Below are 25969 nucleotides of genomic sequence, written 5' to 3' on the forward strand. Positions count from 1 at the left end.
TGGCTCCAAGCTCCTTTCAGGCAGGTCAGAGATCAGAAGGTCTCCCCTCAGCTCCTGTTCTCCAGCTGAACCCCCAGCTCCCTCAGCCGCTCCCATCACCCTTGTGCTCCAGCCCCTCACCAGCTCCGTTCCCTCCTCTCAACTCGCTCCAGCACGTCAAGGATTTTCTTGGCGTGAGGGGCCCAAAACTGACCCCAGGATTCGAGGTGGGTAACAGCAAATGTCGGGGACGAGCAGACTGGCTCATCTTTCGGCACGTGCCCATGAGCCATGTCACACCAGGATGGGGACATCCGCTTGCTCGGCCCCGGTGCTCGGCCCAGAGGGATGGACCTGGATGTGCTCCCCAGCAAAGCCTTGTGTCTGCACCTCCTGCCTGCCCCACGGCCCATCATAAACCCGTGCAGCCCAGGAGAGCTCCGCAGCCACCGCTCCGCCCAAGGAGCATCAGCATCCTCCCACAGAGATGCAAGCTTTAGCCAAACCCAGGAACAGAGATCAGACGACAAATGGGAGCAGCTGCCAGTAAAATCAGCGTTTCCAGAGGATCTGTGTTTATCAAAAGCTGTCGCTCTCCAGCCAGAACAGGTGTCAGTCACAGCAAAATCTCGTGGCAGCTATTCAATCTGAAGGAGCAAGAGTTTGATACCAGACCAAAAAAAAAGAAAAAAAAAAAAGCAGCATCGTTAGCAACTTTTCTCTATCTGACCTACAGCCTTGCGAAAAGAAAGGTGAAGAGTCAAAAGGAGGAGAAAAACAGGTGTTATCAGGTGCTGTCTCTGTGCAGCAGAAGCACATCCGCCCAATGCAACCACCACCCCACCAGCAGGGGATGCTGAGAGCGGATCTGCCCCTCTGTGACAAAGCCACATCATCCAGCTGCTCCGGGTGGGCTCAAAGCAGCAGCCACCTACCCCGGGATGCTCCATTGCACACCCGAGCTGGCCCCATCGCTGCCTCCTGCCCAGAGATTTACACCCAGCGCGACACCGAGTAGACCCCGCGCTGCTGCTCAACACTTCCCGCCAGCCCGACACCAACCCCTACTAATGCTGCCAACATCCTAATTAGCACCTTTCCTGCGCCTGCCCTGCTCCCGACTGCTCTGCATCTGTCCGAGGACCCTCTCTGAGGTTCCCTGAAGGTGGAGCAGATTAATGTGGACAAGTCCTGCAGGCGCTCAGCACCCGTCCCCTCCAGAGCAGCTGGCACAGGCTGCGCCTCCAGCCCACACCAGCGCCCCGCTGCTCTGCTATGTGTCTGCTGTCAAGGGATTTCCACACAGCATCATGCACGCTTCTGCGTTTATCCTTTCCAAGCCTCCAGAGCGGTACTAACATGTGCTGAGGATGGGAGAAGCCCAGGAGGGTCCTTGTTAGAGGGGGACTCTCGTCCCTCTGCAAGGTGGGTAAAAGGAGAGGGGCTTTGTCCCGGTTTTGGCGTGGGCAGAGCAGCTCCAGGCTCTGCCAGGGGAACGCATTTGCCCAACCTGGCTGGAAACTGTCCCTGGTGGGGCTGCTTTCCCCTGCTTGCCTTGATCCACCCCCTCGCTGCCCCAGCATCGCACCCCATGCCAGGCAAGAGCCAGCTTGGAGGGACAGACATCTCCATCCCACCACTGGGCAATTAACACCCTGCCACCAGCCACTCCCCATGGCCAGGCACCAGCCACTCTGCTCCCCAGGGAAAGAAAAAACCCATCACCAGCTTACTGTCCCTCCTGGAGCTGTGACCGTCCCTATGCCAGAGCAGGAGGAAGCTGCACAGGTGCTCCCTTGGCGCGCCAGGGCGTGCAGGCAAAGGCTGGGGATGCACGTTCAGCCACCTGCGCGGTGGAGCTGGTGGGGTCCCGCAGAAGGATCCGCAGGAAACGCTCTCCCCAACGCTGTGTGCCACCAGGAACCCTCTGCAGCGCGGCCAGGCCCCCCTGCAAGCAAAGCGCTCCGGCCAGCGTATACACCTTATTTTATCCCATCCGCGCTGCCCCCAGTTCACATGTTTCTCCTGCTCGCTTTGTCCCCAAATACCAGACAGGCTTAAAAGTAAAACAAGGCAAAGATTTATTAAGTGAGGCTCACCGTAAAGGTTTCTGAATTGCAGTTGTGGAGCCTGGAAACAGGATTACAAGAAAAGCAGATCATGAAACACAACTGTAACCTCTGCATGGCGAGACGTGACATCTCAGGAGCTCCAGCCCATCTCACACCAGGCCATGTGGTGAGCACGGGCTGGGTGGCCGCTGGGCAAGCTCAGAGCCACTCGCCACTGCACGGACCTCTCCAGAGCTTCTCCAACCTCCGCTCTGCCGCACCCACCTCGTTTACCTGATTTTTCAGGATCCTGATCTTTCAATTGTGACCTCCAGCAGCCAGTGACCTTCTACCATATCCATCGCCCTGTGCACCAAAATGCAAACCAGCTGCACATGTATTTGTCAGTCTAGAGTTCTTCTAGCTCTTACTCAAGATCATAAACAGCTTCTTCAGAAACATCCTCAGAACAGGTGGTACATACAGGATAAAGGCGTCATCCCCAGGTGAGTCCCATCAACCCTACCCAACACAGCCCACACACAGCTCAAACACTGCTCATACAAAAAACCCAGCTTGCAAGAAAGAGATGCATCTCATGAGAGAAAGGCTTGAAGCCAAACTCACAGGGGCAGCACCTTGTCCACATCCAGGGAGAAGCAGGTGCAGGAGCCAGCAGCAGGGCAGGACCCTGCAGCTCCCTCCAGAAGTACCAGCCGTGGCCACCGGCCCGTGCCTGGAGAGCACGGAGAACAGTGCACGCAGGTGAGACGGGTCCTGGTAGGACACACACACCAGTCTCTTGGGTAAAGCAACCACATACCTGGAGGCATCTGAACAGCCTGTTCCTGCCCACTTTGTCCTCAGACACATCATGCCAGACCCTCTAGTCTTAGCGAGCAGCCTAAGCCAAAGCACTTGGGTTGAGTGGCCATCTCATGTGAATCAATGGCATCACGAGAGGCTTGGCAAGGCAGATGAGGAGCAGGATCCCAAAAGCAGAATCTCCTCTGGAGACCAAAGCGCAGCCGACTCCCTGTTCCCTGCTCCAAGACAGAGTGCTCCAGCTCGTCCTCCCCTGCCCCGAGAGACTCTGGGATAGGAAGAACCTGCACTGATCACTATGATGCATTTGACGCTTCCAATCCACAGCATCCCACAAACCCCGTGCACCAGGGCTGTGGAGGACTGAGACACCTTCTCTCTCTTGCATCCCCCTGCTGAAGTTGTCCAGGCTCACAGAGGGTCTGGAAGGAGGGTCCTGTCCCTGTATGACCCTCCGCACCCACGCTGGCTCTCCCCTGCCCGCAGCAGCAGAGCAGCGGCTGCATCAGCCGCCCGACAAGGGACCCTGAGAGCCGCGGCCAGGATGTGTCCCCAGAGCTCACCAGGCCCTGGCAGCATCCCCAGCACTCTGGGGACGTGTTTTGGGAGCTGGGGTGGCATTCTCCATGGAGCAGGGCTCCTCTCAGCCCACCGCCAGGCACATGGCGCCCAAATAAGCCCATCCTGCCTGGGTACCGGCAGCAAGGTGCTCGGCATGAGATAACCCTTGGCTGGGATATGGTTTGTTCTTGGGTCCGCTGTGAACCAGGTCTCCCCAAGACCCCCAAAGCCGGGGTGGGAGCAGAGGGGAAAGCAGCCCTTTGCGGCCAGCCCCAGCGCCTCCCCCTCCTCTCCCACGCCGGGGGCTCGCAGCCGCCGCGGGCTGCCCAGGAGCCCAGCCGCGGAGCCCATTGTTCCCTTTGTCTGGCCTTTTGAGCACGAGCCCGCGCGGTTCAAGGCGTCCCCTCTGCCGTGGGGACGTTCACACGCTCGGCCGCTCCCGCCACCCCCCGACCTGCTCAGCCGGCGGGCGAGGGCCCGAGCCCCCCCCTAAACCCAGCCCGCACCCCCAGATGAACCCAGGGCTGCGGGCAGCTCCTCTCCTCTCCCAGCTCCAGACACTCTCGCCCTCCCAAACATCGAGCAGGCGAGAGCCAAGGGGGACTTCCCAGGGGAGTCGACCCTCCCCAGCCACCCCGCCAAAACCAAGGGCCTCCTAAGGCTGGAAGACGTTCCCACACCCGGAGGCTCCACCATCACGGCCAAGGCCATGAGCACCCGTAGCGACATGAACCCCACGGTGCTTTGCCTCGGAAGCTGCGGACAGAGCCGAGCCGGGGGGTGAGGGGATCCCCACTGAGCATCCAGCATCGGAGCCCGGGGAGGACACCGCTCCCCTCGGGACAGCACAGCACCTGAGCCGCGGGGACCCCTGGTTTCCCTCCACCTCCAGCAGCACGCGGGGGATGCTCGGGGAGGACGTGCAGAAAGCTCCCCACCTTCCGCACCCCAGCACCCTCCCTGCTGCCCCTGGGACCCGGGCGGGCAGGGACGGGCTTCACCCTGCCCAGCGCACCCCCGCTCCACCCTCCAGCGCTCCTGGGCTTGCACCTGCTGCTTGAGAGCTCACAGGCAACTGAAAAAATAAAACATATAAAATAATGATTTGTCACCCCCTCATCACCCTCTTATTCACACCTCCTGTGGTCTGACGCACCTCTGTGCCCCCCCAAGCTGCATCTTTCCTGGAGCCCCCCCACCCACATACCTCTCCTGCACCAGCATCTTCGCCCTCCTTTCCCAGCCTTTCCCTCTTCTGAGTTGATGCTTTCAAAGAGCCATCCACAATGACTTTAAGATCTCTTTCTTAAAATGCTAATAAGTAATTTAAAGACTGCCACTGTGCATGCATGGGTTTAGGGTAATTTTTTTCCAAGTGAATCCCTTCTCATTCATCACTGACTACATTTAATCTGCCACTTTATAGCCTGGTTATCCAGTGTCATGAGATCCTTTTACAATATTTTAAAGACAACTGTTGTTTTTATCATCCTGAATAATTTTGTATAATCTGCAAACTTTCTCGCTTGCGGGTTCCCACCCCTTTCTAGAGTATTTATGAATACATCGCACAGCGCAAGCCTCATGCTGACCCTCGTCCAGTGGGAAAACTGACCCTTTGTTTCCCCCTCTTTAAGCAGATTTTAATCCATAGGAAAGCCCTTCCTCTAAAATTACTGCTCTGGAGTCTCCTGGATCACCCAGGGAGCTCTTCTTAAAGGATGCTCGTCCCGTTTGCTCTGGCCCAAATGTTCGTTTTACCAATTTATTCTAAAATATAAGCTCTTCTGCCGCCACTTCGGGGCAGCGCCTCAGCCCTGCCTGGGGAAGGAAAAGCTCCTCGGCAGGAGTCCCCTTGGCCACGACCACCTGGGGACAGCAAAGTCTTTCCCCGTCCCCCCAAGTGCTCCATCCTGGCTGGTTTTAACCTCCCAATTCTCATTTGCTGGGAGGGGCCTGAGGGGGTATTTCATTTCTTCTCACAAGTTATTTTTCAAACTCCTCTCAGGCTGCCATATATGGTTTTGCGTTCACCGCGCCACCATTTCTGATTTTTTTTCTATTTTCCCCTTTTAGACACAACTTCCACATTCTGAAGAACATCTTTTTACCTCCGGTGGCCTCCTTCAATTTGCCATTTAATCATAATTTATTTTCTTTTTTAAAACTCATACGTTAAACAGCTGCATGCATTTATCCTGAGAGTTAATATCATTTCCCGCATCATGTGCAAGTATTTTTTGTTTTAGCTGCTCCCTCCAGCTAGCTCCTTCCTTTTGAAATGATACTGTGTAGTATATTTAAGTGCTGGTCATTTTACAGATGCGATGGTCTGCCTCTAAGAGAGGGAAGGTGGAAAGAACATCATTTATCAGACCAAGTGACAAAGCTTCACTGACTTTTGGAGCTCACCAGCCCCTTCTCATGCCCACCAGAGACCGAACCTGGTCCCACGGAGCGGACCCACACCTCACACCACATCACACATGATGCTGGCTCTAAATCTCGAGATTCTCCTCTCCTGGGCTCTGACAAGAGCCGTGAGTATTCACAGTCACTAAAACTATAATTTCTGAATAAGACCCCTATGTGACATTTACGGAGGCACGGATCACCCACAGTTATAGCTGTGTTTTCTGCCCGCGTGGCCTGTTTCACCTCTCTTAACATCTGGCAGTCGGTGCCTTGAGTCGGGTCAGAGGGGCGGCAGAGTCCGAACGCTGTTCCCCTCGTCCCCGAGCATGGAAATTCAGAGAGGAGTGGACAGCACAGCATGATCCTCACTTACTCGTTCATCTCCATCTTGCTTTGCTTAGGGGATCAGCACAGCCCACACAGCCACCCCTGTGCCCACACCCTGCACAAGCTGCCACCCACCCCGCACATGCCCGAGACACCCGATATTGATATAAAGTTGGTATCAATACACCCCTGCATCACCTCTCCTTCCTCACACCTTCCCACCTGCTGCCTCCGGTACCCCGATGGGTCCCTGCACTTCCAGCATCCCCAGCGACACCTCCCGCATCCCTGGGTACCAGCCAGGCCAGAGCCCCCTCCCACACCCCGTCCCGGGCGCTGCCTCTCCCTCCCGCCCGCGCCGCACGTCAGCGCTTTATCGCAGGAGGCCCCATCGTTACCCCCTTATCTAACGCTGAACTTTTGCCTCCCAGGATCTCCCCATCCCGACGCGATCCAACGGGCAGCCGCACTTCGCTCTGGCTTCTCTGCAAACCAGAAACCAGGTTGGGAAGGACTGCAAACCAGGGTGGGAGCTGGCAGGGGTCTTTCTCAGTAAAAAAGGACCTTCCGTGGGATGGGAACCACCACCCGCTCCCGGACAGACCCACAGACAGGCACCCATCTCCGCAGGGTTGGTCCGTTGGGCGCGTGTTGGGGCAGGAGCGGGGGGCTCAGACTCTGGTTCATCACACAAAAGCACCTGGGGCTCGGGAGGAATCTCAGCATCCAGTATTTACAGTATTTACCCAGCTCCTCGGGCAGGTTCCGCAGCCCCGCGCTGCCCACCTCTCTTCACAGCCAGCTCAGGTATGTGTACACAAACGGCCGTCGACAAGTGCCGGCAGATCCTTAGTCCGTCTGCAAAGGGGACGGCTGCGCCCACCCTTGGGGACAGCCCCAAAACCCCCTGACAGCATCCGCGGGGCCCAAACACGTCCCCTTTACACCCCCAGATCCCTCTGCAGGGTGTCCGCAGGAGCTGAGGAACATCAGTGGCCACACCAGCACCAAGCCCTTGTCCCCTACAGCCCTGTCCCCTCAGCATCTCTCTCCAGCACCTCCTCCCTCAGCTTTTATCATCAGAGAAGCTGGAAACACAGCAGGAATTGGGAGTAACTGCTGCTCCTGCCCAGGAAAAGCATAAGAGCAGAGCTGCAACGGCAGCTACATAAATGTTTAAATTGGGCACCCATTCGGTCTCCAAAAGGAGTTTTCTCCCCCAGTCGCTGCCCTGGTAACACAAAGGGCAGGTGGGTGCAAGGAATGCACCTTGTCAAAAATTAACCCAGGGAACAGGGGCGGGGAGGCAGCGGCAGGGAGATGGGCAGCACGGGGCTGACCCCAAACCAGTCTCTGCTCCACGCCTCGGTCCCATTCATCAAAAAATTGTCTCCAGCCTGGATGCAGGACAGCATTTGCAGATCTGGAGGATCGACTCCTCAGCAGTTCCCGTGTTTTATCCTGGGCCTGCCGCTGCATCGCGCCCCTCGGGAGCGCGCTGGACCCGTCAGGATGCTCCCGCAGCTCCTGTGGTCGTGGCACGTCCCCGGCACACATCACCTCCCCGGAGCACCAAGGCCAAAGTGGCTGCCCTGGTGTGACCTGGAACCCCAAAGAGACAGGTAAAGTCTTCCTCCACCAAGGCCACAAAGCAGAAGCAGCAACGCCAGACACAAGGAGGCACAGACCAAGCCCTGCGTTCGCTGGCGTCCCCCACGCTGTCCCCAGCCCTGGAGGAGGCGGCAGAGATGCTCAGCAGTGGGTCACAACAGTGTGTACAAGAGAGGAGACCTCATACACTACAATATGTTATAGCGTACATAAAATACAATATACTGTCTATCATGTACATATGCGCAATAAAAGAAATGCATAATGTCTATTGTGTACATTTTAATACATTATTAACCATGCAGCAACACACAGGTCCCGTGTCCAGCTTGCTCGGCGGATGAGCACAGGTGTCCGTGCCCAGCAGCTCAGTCCCGGGCTGCCCTGGGGATGCCCACCCGGGACAGGACACGGCCCTCCCGCCCCAGCGTCCCCCTCCCAGCCCAAGGCCGGGCTCAGCACCGCAGGATGCTCGACATCCCCTCACCCGCGACGCTGCTCCCCACAAAGCCCGTGCCAGGCGATTCTCCCTCGCCCATCAGAGCCCGACGCAGCCTCCGCGCTCCCGGCGCCCTCGCAGATATTCGGGCCATCTCGTTTCTCCTTTTGCATTTTTTGGCACACGGCTGGCTTTCCTCCAGCCCTCGGGAAACTTGCCAGCGCCGCAAGGTTTATGAAAAGTTAACTCCGACAGAGGGAAGAGCGCCTTTGGGCTCCTTCCCCCCTCACACATGAGTGAGCTGGGCTGTTGATTTTAAAATACCTCAGTGTCCTTCACGGCTCCCTCAAAAATACCTGGGAAGTATCAGTGCTCCAGATAGGCGTGCAGCACACGCCAGCAGGAATACAAAGAGGAGCCGTTAGCGATAGCAGCACTGCTACCAACCGGTGTAGGATCCAGACCCTTCCAGGACTCCTTTGTTCTTCACTTTTTGGTTTGTGGTTTGGTTTGTTGGGGTTTTTTTTTTAATAAAAAACACACAAAAAAACCTTTCCTTTTACAAGCCTGAAGTTTCTCAGCTGCAGATACGTTACCTTGCAACTGCCTTAACAACTGTACGCAATTCTTAACCTCTGCTTTATGTACATTGTCATCCACCTCCCTGTTTTCCATATTGATTTATGTTTTACGTTCTTTTCACATTTCCTTTTAACAGAGCCGGTTTTAACCAAACAGCCTTTCCTCCCAAGCCCGAGACATGCATTCTGCTGGCCAGTGAGTAATCAACTTCCAATTTTCATGCACACTCCTGTTTATATTTCCTTCCCTATCGGCTTTGTTTCTAATTAAGGTTTGTTAAACGCGAGTGAATATATAGCATACAGAGAAATATAAAGCATGTAGATAAATAAACACCCCACACACAGGCGCACTGACTAAGGCTGCGCTTTCAACCACGGATCCCAAAGCACTTTGTCATGTTCATTAACAAAACCTCGCGGCTCCCTTGGGAAAGACGCTTGTATTATTTTACGCCTTGTAATTAGGAAAACTGAGGCACAGAGGAGACAAGTGAAATTACCGGCATTACAGAAAAGCTCTGTAGCAGAGCTAAAAACAGGACTCGAGAGGCAGGATCCCTGGGCAAACAACCAGAATGCGTTTTTCCCCTGAACGAGACTTTTTTGCCCTCATTTTGGCCCTGGGAATTTGCTGGAGCTGGTGACGGCAGCACAGAGGGCACCGTCGCCTCGGAGGTGCCCCGTGGCCAGGGGTGCGGTGGGATCCAGGCACTGTCGGCGTGGCCAGCGGCCGCTGCTGGGTCAGTCCGCTGCACCGACGGGGCCCAGAGCATCCAGAGATGGAGACGGACACCGTGTCCGAGCACCCAGAGAGCCCCGGGAAGAGGCAGCTCCCGAAGAGCAGGAAGGAGCAGAGGCTCACCTGGAGCTGCGTCCCGCGTGGTTTTGCCTCTCCAGCTCTCCAGAAGCTTTTGCAAGGAGGGAAAGGCTGGGACATGGTAGCCAGTCGCCACACTCTGCGAGCCACCATCACAACCCATCACACACACACACACAAAGCAGGAGGCAACAGCAAGGGCGCGGGGCGGACCCCGACAAACCCAAATCAACGTGTTCGGCCCCAAAATGGGACGGTCCCTGGAAGCACAGCACAGGGCCCCTGTCGAGCACCTCCCGGGAGCATCCTCATCCACGGAAGAGCACACCTTACAGCGCTCATCTCAGGTGGGTGAAACCCCCCACCAGCTCTGGCCATCCCCTCGTCCTCTGAGGCATTTCCCCATCCCTCGGATGAGCATAGGCACTCACGCATCCAGGCCCTGCCACTCCTGCCATGGCGGTGGGAAGGTCACCCGCGTCTTCAAGCAAACACACAAGAGCCCTGGGAGCTGGTCACTGACCCTCGGCACTGCCCGGCAGCTCCTCTCGGCGTGCAGGAAGGGCCGGGCGGGGTGGAGGTGTCACCCTGTGTCACCCTGTCCCCGCACAAGTTGCCCGGCTCCCTCCCTGCCGTAGTCACCAACGTCGGCTCCACATGGGCAAGCCCGCTTGGGCCCTGCTGGCCAAGCACAAAGCCCGTTGTAAGTGTCAACGCCGCTGGCTGATCTGTCCAGATGTCCCACGTGGACTCATATGCTCCCACAAACACGCTCATCACCCCAACCCCCCCCATAATTAAAAACATACTGGGCTCCTTTGAATAGCATAGCTGGCTAGCGCTCTCCACTGCAACGTAAATAGTCCTATTTATGCCAAGCTCCCATATTGTAAATATCACGATGTATAGCTGGCCAACCCATGAGTCATCTCCCAAAACTCCAACTTAATAAATGGTGCCTCATCCATGTTCCAGACAAATACCGTCCGTGCAGCTCCCACCATCCGGCGCCTCCACGCCCAAGGCCGGCAGCAGCCGCCCAGCGTGCCCAGCGGAGCCAGGGGACAGCGGAGCCACCTGCGCCCTTGCCGGCTCGGACGCGGCCCTCCTGCGATGGGCAGACATCCATGGACCACGCTGCGCCAGGACGAGCCAGTTTTCGGTCTGACACCTTGTCCTCACCCCTGCCCAGCCCGGTTCTCCGGCGCTCCCCGGGCTGCCCGTGCAGCGGGCGCGCCGAGGGCACCAGGCACGGCTGAGATGATCTGGGGAGCGGGAAGACGAGTCCCCCCCTTGCCCAGACCCCAGCACCGGGCTACCGCCCCACGCACCCAGCCCGCAGGAGCTGCCCACCTGCCGCCTGGCTCTGCTTTGTCTGAGCACCGGGGGAACTCGGCGGGGAGCCCAGCTCCTCCCGGAGCCGCCGGGAAAGCCACGCCGCCAGCGGGGAGCCGGCCATGAGCAGCAGGATGCCGGCGAGGCCTCGCTGAGGTGCGCCCCGAAGCCTCTCGCAGGCACCAGCGGCGGGCGCGGCGTGGCACAGCCCGGGCATCCCCGGCACAGCGGCTCCGCGGTACCGACCGGCACCGGGGGACCTGCTGCGGGGTGCGGGGTGCGGGGTGCCGGGGAGGGGTGCCCACCTTGGCGAAGGGATGGCGGAGAGAAGGACGACGCAGCGATCGGGAGGGTAGGAAGACGGGGCGAGGGGGACGGGACACACGAGGGGCCCCCAGCTCCGCACCGGGCTCGGCGGCAACACCTCCAGCTGGGGCAGCACTTCCCCAAAACTTCGCCTCCCCTCCAGCGCTGCGGAGGGGGTGCGGCGGGGAGGGGGAGACGGGGACAAAGTGCCAACCCTCCCCCCCCCAAAAAAAAGGGGAAAAGCCCCCAAGCGACGCTCGCCCTGCCCCAGAAGGGCCCCCGCCCCCCGCGGCCCCCCCCTTACCTTCCACGGCGGCGAGCAGCGGCAGCAGGGCGAGGGGCAGGCAGCAGAGCCACAGCGGCCCCATGGTGCGCGCCGGGCCGGGCATCAGAGGCGGCGCGGCCGGCGCTCCATGGAGGCGGCGGGGAGCGGCGGAACGCAGAGCCGAGCCCCCTCGCTGGGGCCGCCGCCGGCGCGGGCACGGCCGCGGGCACGGAGCGCACCGCCGGCCCCGCCGCCGCGGCCGGGCCGAGCCACCGCCGCCGCCGCGCAGGGGAGCGCCCCGCGCCGCCCGCCCCGCCCCGGGGCTCCGCGCTGCCGGCGGGGGCGGCGGGGCGGCGGGCGGCGGCGGCGGGCGGGCGGCGGCGGGGCGGGGGGCGGCGGGGGGCCGGCGGCGCGGCGGGGGGCGGCGGGCGGGCGGCGGGCGGCGGCTCCCCCCGCCCGCCGATGGTTTCTCCCGGAGCTGTCGATCATCCAGAGAAAGCCGTGATTTCAGCCCAAATCTTCCTCGCCGGGGTTGACTGCGCGCCGCAAAAACCGGGGAGGGGGGCGGGGGGGAGTTCCCGGGGGGATGCCCCCGCCTCGGCCCGGCCCACCGCCCGCAGCCCCACTCCGGCCCGGCGGCCCCGGTGCTCGGCATCGCTCCCCGCGGGGTGCGCCCGCCCGGCCCTCGGTCCCCGCCGCTGCCCACCGGGCCGGGCGTGGGGCGTCCCGGGGGGACGGAGGTGGCAGAGGGCAGCGTGCAGGGCCCGGCAGGAGAAAGGGACGTGTCCAGCGGGGCAAAAATAAAATTAAAATCATTAATAAATAATTAATAAAGAATAAGAAATAAGTAAATAAACAACAAACAAATAAATAAGGATCTGACAAAATCTGTGGCTTGTTGCTGGCAGATTCCGGGCAGCCCTGACTGCCCCCCCAGCCCAGACCCCTGGAGTCAACCCAGGTGGGGCAGGAGTTCCCTCATTCCCGTGCAGAGCAGTCGTGAGCTGGTCACCAGCTCAAGTCGCGAGCTGGTCACACCAGACGGGGTCAAGCAGGACTTTCCCAGAAAGTGCAAGCTGAGACTCCACTCCACCTCTCCATCACACCACCCAATGGACCCAATTTCCCCACTTGCCTGGGAGCCAAATCTGCCCTTTGGGTACCTCATGAGTCAAACTCTCTTCAGGCCATGTGTGATTGTTACCAGGACCGTTTGCCCCAGGAGGTCCCCTCTGCCACCACCCTGACATCTCCTTCTCACCCCTTTCAGCCTACCAGTGCCCATGTTGTACCGTCTGCTCACCTCCTGTAACCGTGACCCTATTTCTTACAGCCAGGAGGGGAGTCAGATGCATCCCACAAAACTCACGTGTGTGTCCTCAAGGATATTGTCAGAGAAGGTCACAAGCTGCACACGGAGCATTATAGGAGCTGTGCAAGGTTCATAGGTCGAGAGGTGAAGAGACACAGGACTACCAAGATGGGTCACTGCTCCCAACTCACCAAAGTGCCTAAGACACTGAAAAAAAACCATCTTGGCTCACTGTGCTCTTCCTTGTTCCTCTCCTGCATCAGCAGCTTGAACATCTCAGATTCCTTGACTTGGTCCATCACAAGTGACTCACTTCTTGCCAAGGACAGGTGTGTTTGAAGGAGGTCAATGCTCCCTGATCGTGTTGGCCATATGCATGAACCAAATGAGCTTCCTCAACTCAGCATGGCCAACTGCAGGCTCTGATCCCCTTTGGGAGCTCCTGTTGCTGTGGATGTTGCTGGTCATACAGGTTGGCCCCACATTCATTGCAGCAGCCTCCAGAGAAACCTGTGGCCCAGCTCCACAAGCTTTTGTCTTTAGTGCCTCATTAGGGTTCAGTCTTGCATGGAGAGTGCTCGGTTCATTACAGGAGGAGGTAGAAGGGCCAGGGACAGCCAGTGGTCTGGCTGCTCCTGCCTCCAGATGTGTTCCTCTGCAGGGCAAGGAGCCGAAGCATCCCTGCAGCTGCCCACCCTCCAGCACCTGCCCAGCGCTCCCCCGTCACCAGGCTCTGCAATGGTCCCCTCGCTCGCCGCTGCTCTGGAGCACCCAGCGTGTCCCACCAGATGTCAGAAAGCGCTCACCATTTCCAAACTCCTCCGGATCCCAGGGCTCTTGTGTCCTGCCGTGCACTAGGCTGGGCACATGCATCCCAGAGGATCCACCCACTTCTCCAAAGTGAGACCCTGGAGCCCAAGAACAAGCAGCAACCCTGTCTGTTTGCCAGAGTCCACCCAGAGCCTCAGGATGTTCTTGCAGCTCTCAGGGCCGTGCTGCCAGGGGGAGTGGAAATTTTACCCCAAGTGAATTGGAGACCTTCTCTTTTCTTCAAATCCTTTGAGCACTCCCTTAGGCTATTGCTGCTGAGGGTGGGACCTTGGGCTACACAGACTTATTGTCTGACTGCCGCAGTGACTTTGAAGAACTTATGTACACCTTGAAGTCCAGTTTGTTGCCCCAAGATGTTCTTCAGAGTCAGTCATGAGCTATGAGCACTGGTCCCACCTCACGCCTTCACTCTGCTCCCAGGAAGGGCTTTCTATGACTGTCGCGTCCCTTCAGCTTCCATGGGAAGGCCTGTCAAGGCCCCACAGCCACGCTCATGACCTTGCCGTTGTCAGTGTAGGAGGTTTGACCAACCTCTACTCTCTGTCCTGCAGCCCACAAGCTTCTCTGGTCACCAAGTCAGCAGCTCCAAGCAGACCAGCAAGTGCCATGAAGGACCATGCCACAAGAAGTGATGCTGGACCTCCTCCAATGTCCGTTTCTGCACCTTCCTCTCGTTCTGCACCAGAATTAGTGGCCTCCATCTCATTCCGCACCAGAATTAGTGGCCTCCATGGAGGATGGTGGTGGATCAGGGAGCACTGTGCATCCTCACTGCTGTCCTCAGCCAGCCACGAATATGTGAGCTGATGCTCTCCTTGCTGCCATCTGGTGACAAGTGACCACAGTACTATGTCACATGGACCTGACCACCACCAGGCAGCTGGTCCTACCTTGGGAGCCAAGATATACTGGTTATACAGGTAGTTGCTGCCCACATCTAATCCTTGGGCAGCATTGTTGTAGGACAATGGTTAAACCCTGCTGCAAAGAGTGCCAGATAAAGCCTTGATTTGGAAAAGTAGCAGCACTGGGGTTACGAAGATGGAACAGCCACCAGTTCAGTTGCACCTACGTGTTTATATCAAAAGATCATTCCCAGGCAGACAGAGCCAAGAAAGATGACATCTAGGGGACATTAAAATGGGTTTGATGGTGACGCTTTTAATACAGCATTTTCAGTTCCTGGTGCAGGAAGAACAGGTTTCATTTGCACATGAAGCCCTTGGCTCATCACGCCTGGAGGAGGTGCCTTCCTCTCGCTCTCCGCGAGGTTAAAGAGGTGCAGGGATGGCAGCCAGGAGTCAAGGGAGACACAACGGGAAGCAGCACGAATGAAGCAGCGTCTGTGCAGCAGGGGATACGGAGCTGTCACGGGCAGACTCAAGGGTCAGTACAGCCATCCTGGGGCCAGGATTGAGAGGGAACATCACCCAAGGAGCCCCAGCTACCACAAGGATCCAGGAGAGTCTTCTTCTTGGGGTCCCCTGGAGCTACTTGATCAAACCCAATCCCGCAACCAAGGGAGAAGGCAGTTAATTTTGGAAGGGGGGGCTTGGGAGTGAGTCCCTTGGTGGCACCTAGAGCAGTAAATCTGCCTGCAAAGACCCACCAAGAGAGGGCAGGCAGCTGGTCAGGGGCCACGAAAAGATGCTCAGCGGGAAACCAGCACCCTTGCTCACGTTTCTGCATGTAAAAGGAAAGGTTTTCAGCTCCTGCCTGAAACCCTCAGGCTCTGTGCTTCCAGGGGCAGGTTGGGAGGAGGAGAACACAAGCATATTTTTACAGAAATCGGAGTCTCCCTGCAGCAGCAAATCCCGTAAAAGCAAAACCCAAGTGAAAAGCAGCTTCAGCTGTTCTGGCTCTGGCTATGACGGGCTTGGCCCCAGGCCAGTGAGTTAATTCTGCCTATTAACTAATAGTATAGTATTGTCGGCAAAGATTCATTGCTAAACTTCTGTTTTTAAGATATCAGTTATCATTTAAACACTTAACTCTTGATCCCCGAGCATGTACAAGCACCATGTAGCCCTGCAGCCATGCTGCAGATAACCAAAGCCACCGCTGGCTCGGGAGGCCGGGCAGCGTTTAACCCTTTTTCCCATCTTTGTCTGAATGATAAATTGTCTTGAGTAGCACTTTCCAAAGGAGAGCAGGCCCTCCTGCTCAGGGACCGCTTATTATCACGTACTAATGTTCCCCGGCTCAGCAGGAGTGGAGGATCTGTTCCCAGCAGTGGGGTTTTCCAACCGCTGTGAAGGGTGTGTGAACAGCAAGAGACCCCGTGGATCTCTGTGACTGCAGCCTGTCACCGAGAGCGGCCTCCCCCGTCCCCCTCCTCCCCGTCACCCGGGATGCTCTGCGGTCTGGTGGAGCAGCAGGTCTGGGCTTCAGGAGGATGGGTGAGAGCAGCAGGCACCGAGCCCTGGGTGCTTGCCAGGGCCTTGCCACCCCCAGGCCCTGATCCGGGTGGTGAAGAGACGTTATTCAGGGACATCAGTCCTCTCCCCGCATCCCACCCGCTGCTCCCAGTGTGGACCAGCATCCTCGCCCGTCACTACTGGTCGCCAGCCACCTTCCAAGCAGCCGCTGGCTGCAGCCCACCGCCATCCCCGCCCCACCCTGTGCAGGGTTAAATCAAGGCAAGGCTTTTACATCCCTTCACGCTTTGTGAGGGGACCTGGCCCTGGATGGCTTGTGCTGAAACGTGACACGGGAGAGTCCTTGCTCAACCTGTTTGGCTTGTTGCAGGGTCCTGCCCGGGGGAGCTAACGGAGGAGCCAGCAGCTCCCTCTCCCCTTCAGCTCTTTCCTCCTGCATTTCTGAGCTCACCTATTGCTGAGCGAAAGATTCACAAGTTTTATGAACCCTGATGCTACCTGGTACCAGAAGCAGGGATGTGACAGAGAGAAAAGGAGGAAAGTATGAGGATGGCCCAGGTCAACTGAGCATCGTCCTGTGCTGGGACCGCCAGGAGTGCAGCAGAGCCCCAGAAAAGCTTCAGGCGAGGATTTCACTTCTTCAGAGAGACGAGGGTGGCTGCAGAGAGGAGCAAGAAGCGGCAGGTACCGTATTTCTATTGCCATTGCAATATCTGAAGTCTTGGGCTTTAGAGCCTTCAGCTAAATTAGGAATCAAAAGTCAACTCGTAGATTGCATTAAAGATTTGAAGAGTATTGCACTTGTAAAATGAATGAAACTTTTGAATGGTCTCCATGGGAACAAATGAAAGAGAAGAGGCACTTTTGAAGCATTTAAAATAGATTTAGAACTGTAGAACTGGGCAGGAAATTTTGGATATTTTCTTCTAGAGCTAATTTAAGCCCAGCTTATGATGACAGTTGAAGAGGAACTCAGGCAGGTAAACCTTAGATGAGACAGGTAAACCTTAGACTAAATACTGCAGAAATTATCCGATCGTGGCTGTATGTTAAGTGGTTGTAGAATACAAGAAACTCTTGGAAAAGTAAAGTTTATAAAGGTATCTATCTCATTTGGGACTACAAGCATGCCAGGTCTCGAAAAAGTTGATATCATAAATAAGCAGGACCTTATGGAGACAGAAAGGAAAAAAAATTACATCAACACAAGGCAAATTTAAATAAAAGCATGTGAATAACAGGGAACTCCCAATTTACCAGAACACAGAGAAATGCAACCATCAAGAATATAAGTTATTACTTTGTGTTTTAAAAAATACATAAAGAAGCAAATAGGATTTAGATATACAGCAAAGTATAAGTGGAACGATCACCAGAATATCATGTTATGTATGTAAATCTAATCCAGAAGATTTTACAACTGTAAGGCATGACTGGCAGAAGGCAGTTTTTGCATTCCGGAAAATATTTTCATTTCAGTCCTTGATTACTTTATGGTTAGCCAGAAATACCAATGTTAAAGAATAAAATTGCCCAGTAGGTAACCTCTGATGAAAAACTGCCAGGCATTACATACTGACAGAGGAAATGACATAAAAAGATGCACAATTTAATTGCTGTAAAAGAAAAGGATGTAACCCAAGCTGGTTTGTGGCAGGGCATCCACAGTCCAGAAGTCTTCTGGAAAACAGTTTTAAAGTTGTTCAAAGGAAGGTAGAAAAGCTGAAAAGTCAGACTCAGGTCTCTGTTTAATACTATAAAATTACGGGGTGGCATCCTTGAAATTGAGAATGCTGAAGTGGCGCTTAATAGGAAACTGAGGAGAAAACTATCTGCTTTTTATCAATGCCAGTGTTAGAAATAGGAGTTTTGCAAATGCTTATGAACACTGAAAAAAATGCAACATTATGTGTTATCTTCAGGGCACTCAAGAACAAAATCCTCTGGTGCCCTGAGAGGGTGTAAGTTTATGAGAAGGCAAATACAGGATCAAAGGCAATGGCATGTTGTGAAATTGCTCCTTTCTCCTAAGAGGTGATTACTACAAAAAGGAAGACCTGCAGGAGGCAACCACATCTCCTTCCACAGGAGAAGGATGGAAAAAAAACAGATTGTCTGTGTCTTTCCAAAGAGAAGCAAGCTAAGGGAGATGCAGTGGCATGGAGAAAGAGGAAGGGTGCGCAGAAAAAACCCTCCAAGGTCTGGAGAGAAAAGGTCAGGAGTCAGTGGGAACGGTGCCGCACGCTGTATGACAGACATTTCACATTTTCTCTTTGAGTGGGGGAATATCCACTCTGTTAAGGTTTTGGCTAAAATGTGACTGAGCTGAAATAAGCCCTGCAAAAATGAGAGCACCGCTGGATGCTGGAAAATACATGCATAAGCTCTTCATTCTAATATTTACTTACCTTTTGTTGTTGTTGTTGAAGACTCATCAGAGTAATAAGTTCCAGCACCAAGTTTGTCGGGCACTGGAACAGGCTGCCCAGGGCAGTGGTGGAGTCGCCATCCCTGGAGGGGTTGGACAGACAGACATGAGGATCTCAGGACAAGGGGCAGTGCCGGGGTGGGGAACGGTTGGGCTCAATGATCTTGAGGGGCTTTTCCAACCAAACTGACTCTGTGATTCTACAAGTTACCCTCTCCTGCTCTGGGTGATGCCCATGGGGCGTGTGCAGGGAGAAGCACAGCGTGCAGAGGCAGGACAGCAGCGGGATGGGACAAGGCAGCATTAACCATGTGCCAGCACTAACGACGTGCCAGCACGGTGGAGGCAGTGCTGGGCAGAGAGGGCTCGTCCTCAGGGAAGAAGAGGCAGAGGCTTGTGCTGAAAATGCGAGCAGGGGTGACGATGTCAGTTTGGGGCTGGGCAGAGGGAGAGGAAGCGTCTCTGTGGGGTTCAAGGAGGGCTGGCACACGGGAGCACAGATCTGACCTGCGTGTGTCCGCAGGCAGGAGGTGGGTCTGGCAGGGAGCGGGGGAGACGCTGCCCACGTAGCCAAGACGGACGGAGCGCGGCTGCCCCTGGAACAGCCTGTCCATCTGCTCTTTGGGTCGCTGCCCTGGCGGCACGAGGGATCTGCCAGCAAAAAAGCGCTCAGGTGACTCCTGTCCCCTTGACACGCTGCCGTGGCACCACTGGGACAAAGCAGAGCTGCTGGAGCGGCTGCGGCGCAGGTCCCTGCTGTGCACACCCAGCACAGGCGGCTGCAGTGGCCAGAGTGTTCGTGGTGTCATCCTTTCATCAGGCCCTTCAGTGTTGCTGGTGGAGGAGGCTCTTGGCTTTTTTCCTTGCAAGACTTGGTCCTTGCAGCTACTGGGATCGCTTCGGCCCATTTGAATCGGTGTCCTGGCTGGTCTCCAAGAAACTTATTGAGTGCTCCTTCAGGGGATTCCCACGGGCTCCTCCTGCACCCATGGGACGTGTCCGTGCTCCTGCCCGGCTGCAGCACGAGGGATAAGCCCCTCGCCACCCTTCCCTGGAAGCAGGAGGGGACTGGGTGTCTTGAGGAGTGCTGTGGTGGCCAACACGACACCAGCCTGTACAGGAGGTTGCAGGAAAACACTGAGCACTACAGAGCTGCAGCCTGAGGCTGCTCGTGCAAGGCAGAGGGTATGGAGTTAAAGATACCAGGGCACCTCTGTCTCGGACAGGGTTAAAGACACCTGGGTAAGTGATGTCTGCTGGGGGAGAGTCCATGGGGCTTCTGCAAAGGGGAGTCCTGCTCCACAACCCCTTGGAGCCCTTCAGAGCAGCCAAATGCACGTGGATCAGTGCAATCTGTTCATGTCATCTGCTGGGGTTTCCAAAGGCTTTCCATTAAGTTCCTCACCAGAAGCTTTTTAAGGAAAGCAAGAAGGCAGGTGGTTCAAGGGAAGTTCCACGTCTTTTTACTTCTGTGGGAGATGGCAGCAATGAAGGAGTCAGCAGCTGGTGCTGTAAGCAGAGGGAGGTCACCCGTTGGTCCCGCAGGGCCTGAGCTGGGACCCGTCACCTTCAACAGACACAGAAGTGGCAGGAATAGGGACAAGCAGGGAGGTGGCATGGGGAAAACAACCATAACCTCACTTGCACAGCGACAGCTGGACACTGTCTTTTCCCACAAATGAACCAAGGCCATCAAAGGAAACTTACGTGAGGTTAAGGGCCGAGTTCAAAAAGATTTGGATTCAGGGGTGAAGGAGGTGACTCTTCACATGGATAGGAGATGAACTGTGGAGCTCCTTGGCAGAGGATGCTGTGGATGCACACAACTCACAGGAATTCAAGTGGAGGATGGACAAGTTCTTGGAAGAGAGATCCAAGAATATATATCACACAGGAAAACCCATGGAAATTGAAATAGTTGAGAAGTCTTCAATCCAGATCTTTCTGGGCTTGTGCAGCCACCTCTCCTGTCTCCTTTCTGCCATTAAAACCCTTCCTGGGCCCACCAGAGCTGCTGTAGGTGCTGACGGGGAGCAGCAGCTGGCTGCCGGGGGACCCTGGGTGCTCCATCCCCAGAGACACAGCAATCACAGAGACCTCCAGCCTTGGGATAGAGGCAGGAATGTGTCAGGCTGCCTTTGTGCTGAATACACTGCTCAGCAGGCATGCTAGAGAGAAAACAAGTCAGCCCCTGGTTTACCTGGGAGGACAGATAGTTCTTCTCAACCGTTTTTTAATTTGGGGTCAACTTCCAGGACTGGCTGTTCAGATGTCTCTGAGATAAGTGCTGCTCTTGACTCAAGCAGGATTTTCCTTCTTTTCAGACCAGCAAAACTGTGCTCTCTAAGTAGATGTTCCAGCTAATGAGGTGTTAAGTGTAGAGAGAATCACAAGTACTTGAGGGCAGATCCAGCTGCTAATAAACCCAAAAACCAACACTAGGATTGTCCTCAACTTCCAGGAACAACTTCAGACAGAGAAACTGTCCTAGGGGCAGGATCAAGAAAAAATTGAGAAATGCAACCACAAAAATATGGCCATATGTCATGCTACAGCTGCATTATGTGGCTATATACGTTCCTTTTCCTCAGGCCAATGGAGGAGTCTGATGACAACAAGGGGCATGCTTGGAGCAGACAGAAACAGCGACTTACCTTGCAGAGCACAACGGATCTCCTGGGAACAACCTCCCAAGCCCTGAAACACCACAGCTTGCTGAAGAAATGGCCACAGAAAATGAAGTAACTTATGTCAGGGAGGTTTAGCACAGGTATCTGCTCCCCAGGGAGAAGAGACACTGTTTGGGCTTGAGCTACATACCTTGCTTTGTCATCAACCAAGAGTCCTCAGCAGCGTCTGCAGCACTGCAGAGGAACAGCTTCAGGGTTAGCCTTGAAACCAAATTTGTCATCTGCGCACGTTGTTTGTCTTTGGAGCAACCCAAAAGCCCAGCTGCACGCACGCTCAATAGCACCGTCCTCTGTCCCTCAACAGCGGAGGGACCAGACACGGACCTGTGTCCTCGATGGCCACAGCGCTGCCTGTTTGTGCAGCCGGACGGGGGGATGCGCAGGCAAGGGGAATGCAAACGCCACATGCTGGGCTTTGCAGTGACCTGGTCTTCAGGACACTTCCACATCACAGAATCAGAAAATCACAAGGGTACCTTCTGAAAGGGATGTCCTTAGTCTTACACCACAGGCTGGTCCATCAGATGGATATCAAGGTTGGGGAGAAAGGCCAAAAGGAGACTGAAGAAGACCAGGTGAGGTAGAGCAGGGTGAATGTCCTACAAATGCAATGTCAGGACACAGATATTTTAGCATGGGACCCAAGCAAGCTGGATGGAGGATCAGAAACCTGCAGGAGAAACACAGTAGATCCCCTCAAAACAACAACCTTTGGCAGATACCCTGCTGGCTGGACATCACTGAGGGATGCTGAGAGCAGCACAGTCCTCAGGGCAGATGGTAGGACACCATCAGCTCCAAGACTCAAGGGCTGCAGCAAGGTAAGGAAACCTGGGGTTGCAGGAAATCCCCTGGAGGGCTTCCAGGACTTGGCCAGACGCAGCCATGTCCATCCTGATCCTGTGTTGATGACAGACCTGCTGTGAGCAGGGGGCTGGACCGCAGCCCCCGCATGGGTTCCCATCACCACCTCTAGGATACGTGATCTGATGAGCTGACCTTCTCTGGGACACAGATGCCGGGTTTGCAGCAGGACGGGGCACAGCTGTTCTTGTGGTGCCCGAGTCTATTGCTGTCTCTGCTGCAGCTGGATAAAGACATTTTCCCCTGACGGGGCAGCCCCCCAGGCAGCAGGGACGTGAGAGCTGGGGGGAAGGTTACAGCAGCAGGACTCTCGCTGCCATCGCGGCACAGGAGAGCACTTAGCATTGGTTGAGAGAGGTCACAAAACTGGCAGAAAGCCAGCATCTCTTGCAGCACTGGGGTTTATCTTGAACAATAACAACAACGGCAGCCCCACTTTGCTGGGAAATATCTGCCTGGTGCTGAGGTCCTGCATCCCGAGGTGCCTGACTGGGCATCCGCCAGGAGTTGAGCTGTGTTATCTGCCGAAGGGGGATTATGCTGTGAAAACTGCTCGTTGGGGATTGTATATTAACAGGATATGCTCGGCTGGTTGACAGGAAGCAATAAAGTAATTTGAAGGAGACTGGGAGAGAGTGTGTGAGTTCCTGCGTCTGTGTTAAATCACGGCGCTAGATAAGCAAACAGCACAGCCCCGGCTTGGGGAGGAGGCTGCCAAGAGGGAGCTGGTCGATGCCAGAAATCTCCAGGAGCTGCTGCGAGTCCGGCTTGAACGCAGCGTGGAAACCCGTGGGATTGAACTGCAATTCCCCATCCCTGCTCAGGGCTCCGGTCTTGCAGTGGGCGGGTTGGCAGGTCCTGTCACTTGTCACCCCAGCTCTGCGTGGGTGGAAAGAGCATCACGCAGAGCCGAAAGACCCTGGTGCTTGCTCGTAGGAGCCCGGCCCACCAGCCTTCCCGGGGCTCCAGGGAGGAGATCCAGGCCTGCAGGAGGAAGTGGAGGAGAACCAAGAGGAGAAATATGTGCAACTGCAAGGAACGAAGCTGCAAGAGCAATGAAGGGAGCAAGGGGGACTATTGGGAAACATCAGGCACTTGGCATTCAGCAACCGGTGTGGATTTAAGCACCCTGTTCGTGTCCTGCCCAGAGAAGCGATGCTGCTGTGGCTGCGTCAGCCAGTGCAGCACCCGGCTCTCTGTCCCTTGCTCAGCCTCTCGTGGCCCGCTGCGATCTAACACAGCAAAAAATCAGCAATGTATTTGACTCCCATCAGGGCTTTGCTGGCCTCCAGGAGGGGACGTTCGCAGGCCTTCTGCTGTGATCTCTGATCCGTTTCATCAGGGATATACTTTCACACCCTGTTTGATTGCCTGGGGAGCTCGCTGCCACAGGATATGAGCTGCACAGGATCTACAGAAGTGTGTCTGCATTTGGTGGAGGTTGAAGACACTCAGAGTTCTCTCTTTAGAACAGCAGAAGTAAAAAAACCCCACATATGCTTCCTTCTACTATCATTAAAAAATCCACAACCCTGACTCTTGATGAGTGTTGAACCTTTTTTTCCCATGTGTTAAGGGCTCCTACCCAGGCTGATGGGCAGGAAACTTCCCTTGGCAATGGATTGTGGCAAAAACTGCATCTCACTCCGAAGCACCTAACGCTGCCCTTCTCAGAGAGGGTCTCCAGGTGCACAGGGCACCAGTCCAGGGTGCATTAGGCACCGCTGCAGCTGCCCAAGCTGTTCTGCAGGGGATGAGCACCAGCCAGGTGCTAACAGTCCTGCAGCTCTGCTGTGAGCAGGCTGCCCTGGAAGCTGAAGACATGACGCAGGGAGACACCTACGTGCATTGGAAAATAAGTCCCGACAGGACTTTCAATGAGCACGTTGGCTGCATTTCATGGGGCGTTACAAGTCCTCCCTGCTGAGGAGGCAGTGGTGCAGCGAACGAGGGTGATAGATCACTGGAGGCAGAAACGGTCAGTCAGACACAGTGAGGAAGGGCCACCCATTTCTCTTCACCTTTTTCAACATTCCCTTCCTGATCAACACTTGTTGATCTGGTCGGCAGCTTCACATGAACTTGGCCTGGGCAGTGGTCACAAGTGTTGGCGTTTGTGAGTCGCTGGGACGATGCAGCCCCTGCTTGAGGAGCTGGCTTCTTCATTTGGAGCCTAAGTCTTGAGGGAACATAAATTTTCTCTCACATTCAGTGACCTCCAGCAGCTCTGGTCCCCAAAGGAGAGCTCCCCAAAAGAGCTGCTAAGCACCACGCAGACCAGCAGGTCAAGGTGGTCTGCCTAAATGTTCTTGAGTTTAAGGCAAGTGCAGGCTCAGCAGGTGGGGTGGAGAAAGGCTCTGCTGTGCTGGCCATGGGACCAGGAGAAGTGGTTATAAATCCTGAGGGAAGTCCAGGGGCTGGATGGCAGCTGTGGGGCAGGAGGGGGAGCAGAGAGCTGTGGGGTGGCCAGTGCTGACCTGTCTTGAACCCTCATGAACTCTCTGACCATCAAGGGCATTAGCACAGCACAACAGCTCGTTAACACCAGAGCTGGGTGCGGTGGTGTGTGCACACAGAGGCTCTAAAGCCACTCGCTGGCACCTGAACAGCAGCTGCGTGATAACCAGAGCCCTGCCCTCCTTGGTCCACCAACTGAGTTCTCCACTCACATGAGTTGCCTGAGCTTCAGCAGAGTGGTGGGTGTGCAAAAGACTCAGAGGGCAGCAGAGGTGGTGGAGTCCTTCCCTCCCTCAACTCCCATTCCCCAGGACTCCTGGTTCAATGGACATTTATCTGCCAGGTCTCTCTCATCTTTGCTGAGAGCTGGAAAAGAGAAAACCCTTCCTTTCTCTGTCTGCAGCTCCTAGTGACCTTGTTATGGTTGAACACATTGGTCACAGCATCCATCTCCAACCAGCTCTTGGAGAGGAGATGCTCTGCTGTAGGACAGGGGAGGGTCTCTTCCACGGCCAGAAGACAGGCTCCTCTGCAGGAGGAATGAAATGTCTGGGAAGTTAAGTCAGCTGAACTGAAGTGAAACGGCTTGTGTGTTTCTTGTCTTTAAGGACTTTTGGGCCACCTGTAGGGAGCAAGGAGGTCTGGGACTACACATGGGGATGTACAGCCTCTGCTGGTTTTTTTAGCCTTGCAAAGCGCCGATTTCACTGGGGCAAGAGGAATTGCCTCGGCCTATGTCAGCTCCTGTTTCTGAGGGCAATGTCAGGGGAGCAAGACAAGACGGGAGGTGGGTACCCATGGAGATCTAACCTCTCCCGTCAGATGAGAGGTGTTGTCATGCATTCAGACAGCATCCGAAGCTGTCTAAAGCAGGCTGACACTTCCTCTTGTGATGGGTCATGGCATAGCGGAGCCCTCAGGGTTGATAGACTGCAAAGAGAGAGGTGGACACATTCCATAGGTCACATTCAGTGCGTGGGGAGAAGGCAGTGCACACAAACTCTCTGACTTCACTCACTTCACTGGTTCCATTGCACTGACACTGGTTCCCCAGTAGAGTCACCAGCAATGTTCTTGCACTCCTCCTTCCTCCCACGCACTTCACACAATTTGTGGAATAGCCAGGTGGGACAAATGCAGCTTGCTCTCCTGCCTGCAGAAGAACTGCTCCAGCTGGCTCTTCCAAATGCATCCAGGACAGCCACAGCTCGAAGTTATCTGATGGTCATGCTCAGCAGCTAAACTGAGCCTACCTGTGAGTCCTTCTCACAGATCTTTCCTTCCACAATTTGAGCGGACCAGGCTGTGCTGGTGAACCAGCCAGCTAGCTGGATGGATACCTAGGTCGTCCCCAAGCTCAGGTTGTGTTTTGTGCAGCCCTTCACCTTGACATCACTTAGCAGACTCGTGTGGGTGGCCCGTGGTGCCCTCCAGAGAGGCTGTTTATCCTTCACCTTCTTTATCTCCTTCAGTCTGTCGCTGTTTGTGTCTCGC

The 25969-nt window shown here is 55.6% G+C and overlaps 1 protein-coding gene across 2 annotated transcripts in view; it reads right to left on the reverse strand.

Annotated features, from left to right (window-relative positions):
- Positions 1-11751, reverse strand: part of EPHB2 (EPH receptor B2) — a 134387-nt gene extending 122636 nt beyond the window's left edge. For both annotated transcript variants that reach the window (XM_065650237.1, XM_065650236.1), the window contains exon 1: positions 11555-11751. In XM_065650237.1, the coding sequence (XP_065506309.1) occupies positions 11555-11639 (85 nt within the window). In that variant the 5' untranslated portion in view covers positions 11640-11751. The remainder of the gene's footprint in view (positions 1-11554) is intronic.
- Positions 11752-25969: the final 14218 nt, after the last annotated feature.

Source organism: Caloenas nicobarica, chromosome 22 (assembly GCF_036013445.1).
Source record: "Caloenas nicobarica isolate bCalNic1 chromosome 22, bCalNic1.hap1, whole genome shotgun sequence".
NCBI classification, from domain to species: domain Eukaryota; kingdom Metazoa; phylum Chordata; class Aves; order Columbiformes; family Columbidae; genus Caloenas; species Caloenas nicobarica.